Source organism: Malus domestica, chromosome 13, assembly GCF_042453785.1.
Source record: "Malus domestica chromosome 13, GDT2T_hap1".
NCBI lineage: Eukaryota > Viridiplantae > Streptophyta > Magnoliopsida > Rosales > Rosaceae > Malus > Malus domestica.
Window position 1 is genome coordinate 14872040 of NC_091673.1, and position 4304 is coordinate 14876343.

At 41.7% G+C, this 4304-nt stretch overlaps 1 protein-coding gene across 1 annotated transcript; it reads right to left on the reverse strand.

Moving 5' to 3' along the window:
* Window positions 1–999: 999 nt before the first annotated feature.
* LOC139190811 (uncharacterized) lies at window positions 1000–3096 on the reverse strand (the record flags this gene model as incomplete). Its single annotated transcript, XM_070811298.1, has 2 exons — window positions 1000–1689; window positions 2605–3096. Coding segments are annotated over 2 exons (1182 nt in total), but the record flags the coding sequence as incomplete, so codon positions are not given.
* Between the last annotated feature and the right edge of the window lie 1208 nt (window positions 3097–4304).

The following is a 4304-nucleotide window of genomic DNA, read 5'->3' on the forward strand; positions in this document are numbered from 1 at the left end:
TTCAATTATCTTCTCTACATAATCAGAAAATATGCTCATCATGCATCTTTGAAATGTAGCAGGTGCATTACATAAACCAAAAGGCATGCGACGATATGCAAATGTACCAAACGGGCATGTAAAAGTGGTATTTTCTTGGTCCTCGGGTGAAATGACAATTTGATTATAACCAGAATAACCATCAAGAAAACAATAGAAAGCATAACCCGCTAACCTCTCAAGCATTTGGTCAATGAACGGCAATGGGAAGTGGTAATTCCTCGTGGTGGTGTTTAGCTTCCTATAGTCAATGCACACCCTCCAACCGGTTTGAATACGTTGAGGGACAAGCTCATTCTCGGCATTAGCTACCACCGTCACTCCGGATTTCTTTGGTACGCATTGAACGGGCGAAACCCACTTACTATCCGAGATTGGATAGATAACCCCACAATCTAGAAGCTTTATGATCTCCTTTTTCACAACTTCCATCATATGAGGGTTAAGACGGCGTTGAGCCTCTCTAGTTGGTTTGGCCCACTCCTCAAGAAATATGTGATGCATACAAGTTGTAGGGCTTATACCTTTAATATCGGCCAATGTCCAACCTAGGGCAGATTTGAACTCCTTCAAAACTCGAAGCAATTTCTCCTCCTCTTGTGCCGTGAGGGAGGAGGAAATAATGGCAGGTAGTGTTTCATTTTCTCCCAAGAAAATGTACTTCAAATGGCTTGGCAAAGGCTTGAGTTCAAGGATAGGTGCCTGAGTTATGGATGGAAGCAATTTGTTAGTCGAAATGGGAATGGACTCACGGGTAGTATACTTACCATCAAGCTTAGGTGAGGACTCAAGGGCAGCCACAACTTCAATTATTTCCTCATTAGGGGGCACGGCATGGCCTAGTCCATGTATGCCGTGGGTTACACTAGAATCTGCCCCCTTGGTTGTAATTTCCATGCCTCGTGTAATGACTTTCTCAAGCGCATCGTCATTCAAATCGTCGAGATATCCCTGCGCCAAAGAGTCAATTATATCAATAGAAAAGCATGAATGGTCCTCACTAGGGTATTTAATGGAATCAGAAAGATTAAAATTAACAACTTCCCCATCGAATTCCATGGACAAAGTTCCACTATACACGTCAATCTTCGTCCGGGCCGTCTTCATGAATGGCCTTCCAAGTAGAATGGGCAGCGAATGAGCATGGTCCGATTCATCCATTTCGAGGACATAGAAATCCGCCGGGAAAACTAAATGATTAACCTGCACAAGAACATCTTCCAAAACTCCCTTTGGATAAGCGTTAGATCTATCGGCCAATTGTATTATTACCCCATCATTTTTCAATGCTCCTAAGTTCATAGATGCATAAATGGAATATGGCATAACATTTATAGAAGCACCTAAATCAAGCATGGCAGATTCAAATCTAGTGTTCCCAATGACACAAGGAATGGTAAAGCTACCTGGATCTTTGCATTTGGGAGGTAGTTTGCGTTGCAAGATGGCGGACACATTCTCACCTACCTTTACCACTTCCTTAGTCGACATCCTCTTCCTAGTGGTACACAACTCTTTCAAGAACTTAGCATACCTCGGAACTTGCTTGATTGCATCTAACAAAGGTATGTTAACTTGAACTTTCCTAAAGGTTTCAAGGATATCCTTTTCTGCCTCTTCTTTCTTCGTTTGCATGAACCTACTAGGAAAAGGCACATTTGAAGGGAAAACATTAGTATGAACTGAATTGGACACATTCTTACCTTTGTGGGACGAATTGGGCAGATTTGGGATACTAGGAGCTTGCGGCAAAGGTGGAACCACCTTTGCCGTGGGCAACCTTGATTCCTCCTCTTCCATTTGCAAAATTTCATCCTCGTTATGACCTGTTTTTGATGTAGGACCTGCCCCAACTTCCTTACCACTTCTTAGGGTGATTGCTTTGGCTGATTCAAACCCTCCTTTTGGATTTGGAATGGTGGAACTAGGGAGTTGTCCGGGATCTCGAAACTTACCTACAAACTCGGCAATCTGCCCAATTTGTTTCTCAAGTTGATCCACCCTTTTATCTTGGTTTTGCATAGCCTTAGCTTGATCTTCCTGCCCATTAGACAACTTAATTAGTATCTTAAGAAGTGCATCATTGTCAAGAGACGTACCTGAGGCACTTGGGCCGGATTTGGCTTGATTTTGGGGTGGGCCGTAGGTTTTGGGAAAGAATCCCGGGGGTTGTTGCCTAAAGCCTCCTTGGTTTTGAGGTTGTTGGGGATCCCTCCACTTGAAATTTGGGTGGTCTCGCCACCCCGGATTATACGTGTTGGAGTATGGATCATGTCTTGACTGATTTTGGCTTTGAAACCCAATGGCATTCGCATTCTCCCATCCGCCATTCTCGATGAGTTGAGGACATTTTTCGGAGACATGTCCTTGGATAGAACATACGCCACATATCACAGGTCCTTACATCTTCATTCCCTCGGCCATCTGTGAAACAATAGAAGTAAGATTAGCCAATTGTGAGTGAAGATCGGAAGTTGAACTTACCTCATGTACTTGGTACCGTGGGGGTCCTCTTTGGCCTACACTCTCGTACTGTTGAGCGTTCAACGCTCTATTAGCAATCAAGACCTTGGCAGCCATGGGTGTTTTGTCCACCAATGCTCCCCCCGCCGAAGCATCAAGCATTTGACGTTCTAGAGGTAGGAGACCCTCGTAGAAGTATTGCAAAAGCAACTCCTCCTTCATCTGATGCTGTGGACAAGAAGCAACAAGTGATTTAAATCGTTCATAATATGTAGGAAAAGACTCACCTTCTTCTTGCTGAATTCCGCTTATCTTTTTGCGTAGGAGGATGATGCGAGAAGTTGGAAAGAACTTCTCCAAGTATGCTCTCTTCATACTCTCCCAAGAAGTGACAGTGCCGGGAGCTAACTCGTATAACCAATCATTGGCTTTATCCATCAAAGAGAATGGAAAAGCCTTCATCTTCAAGATACTTCCGTCAACATTGATGGGAGTCATACTAGAGCAAACTACTTCAAATTCTTTCAAATGTTTGTTAGGATCTTCCATGGACAAGCCATGGTATTTAGGAATATGATGAAGCAAACTTGACTTTAATTCAAACTCGTCTGTCTTACCTTGGGCAGCCATGGGGTATTGGATGCACAAGGGTGCGGCATTATCCAAACCTGAGGCGGAAAGCTCTTTGAGTGTACGGTTGTCCACCGCCATGCCTTGGACTTCTTCAAATATCCCTGCCGTGGCCTCCTCATCTTCTTGTACGTTTTCTTCAAGGTCATATTCGAAATTGGGTGGATGGTGTTCTTGCTGATTTCTAGCTCTTCTCAATTTCCTCTCAAAATCGTCGTCAAAATCCAAGACGTTCGCACGAATCGGTTGAGAGCTTCTAGTCATACATTAGTACCTAAGAAACAAAAAACAAAATGAGGTCAGAAACTTAAACAAAGTCAGAAACAAAGTGAAATAAAAGAAACAAAAACAATCCAAGGGATTAGTAAAATTGCTAATCCCCGGCAACGGCGCCAAAAATTTGATGCGAAATAGATAAGCACACAAATTAAACCCTCTTTTTGTCAAATTGTAGCAAAGATGTAAGTAGGGATCGTTCTAGACCGGGGATTAGGAGGGATTGCTAAACACTTGGAAACTGACTTAAAAACTCAAAAACAAAGTTTAAAACACTAAACTAGACTCAAAGAATGCAAAACTAAAGGTTAAAACACTTAAACAAACCTAAAACTCAAAACAGCAACCTAATGACTCAAAACTGGCTAAAAACCACTTTCTGGGCAGTTTTGAGAACCTAACAAGAACTTGGACGAAATTGGGTGAAAACTTGAATCAAAACACTTAGAAACACAAATCAAAACACTTTCTAACTAATCTAAGACTTCAAAATAAAGGGGGATTTGTTTTGGACGAAAATTGAAAACAAAACAGAAACTTAAAACTAAACAGATTGTAAAACGTTTTTGGATGAAAAGGATGGATAAAAGGCTAGTTAGGAGGTTCTTCTCCACACATGTCACACTTGCAAACGAAATGATTTTCAGTTGTTCTTCCAATAAATTATAAATACTCAACGCCCCAAATTAACCGTGAATTGCACTAATTAACCCTCAGTTTTTCCACAAGTTATTAGGTTGGATGATTGCATACGACAACCCAAAACATTCCCTACAAGTTCCCTACATGAATTGCATAATAGAGATACAAGCACGAATCATTACGTTCTATGAAAAACATAAGCATTGACGAAGCATTTGTTACTATGAATTGCATGAAACTTATGCTAAGAATTC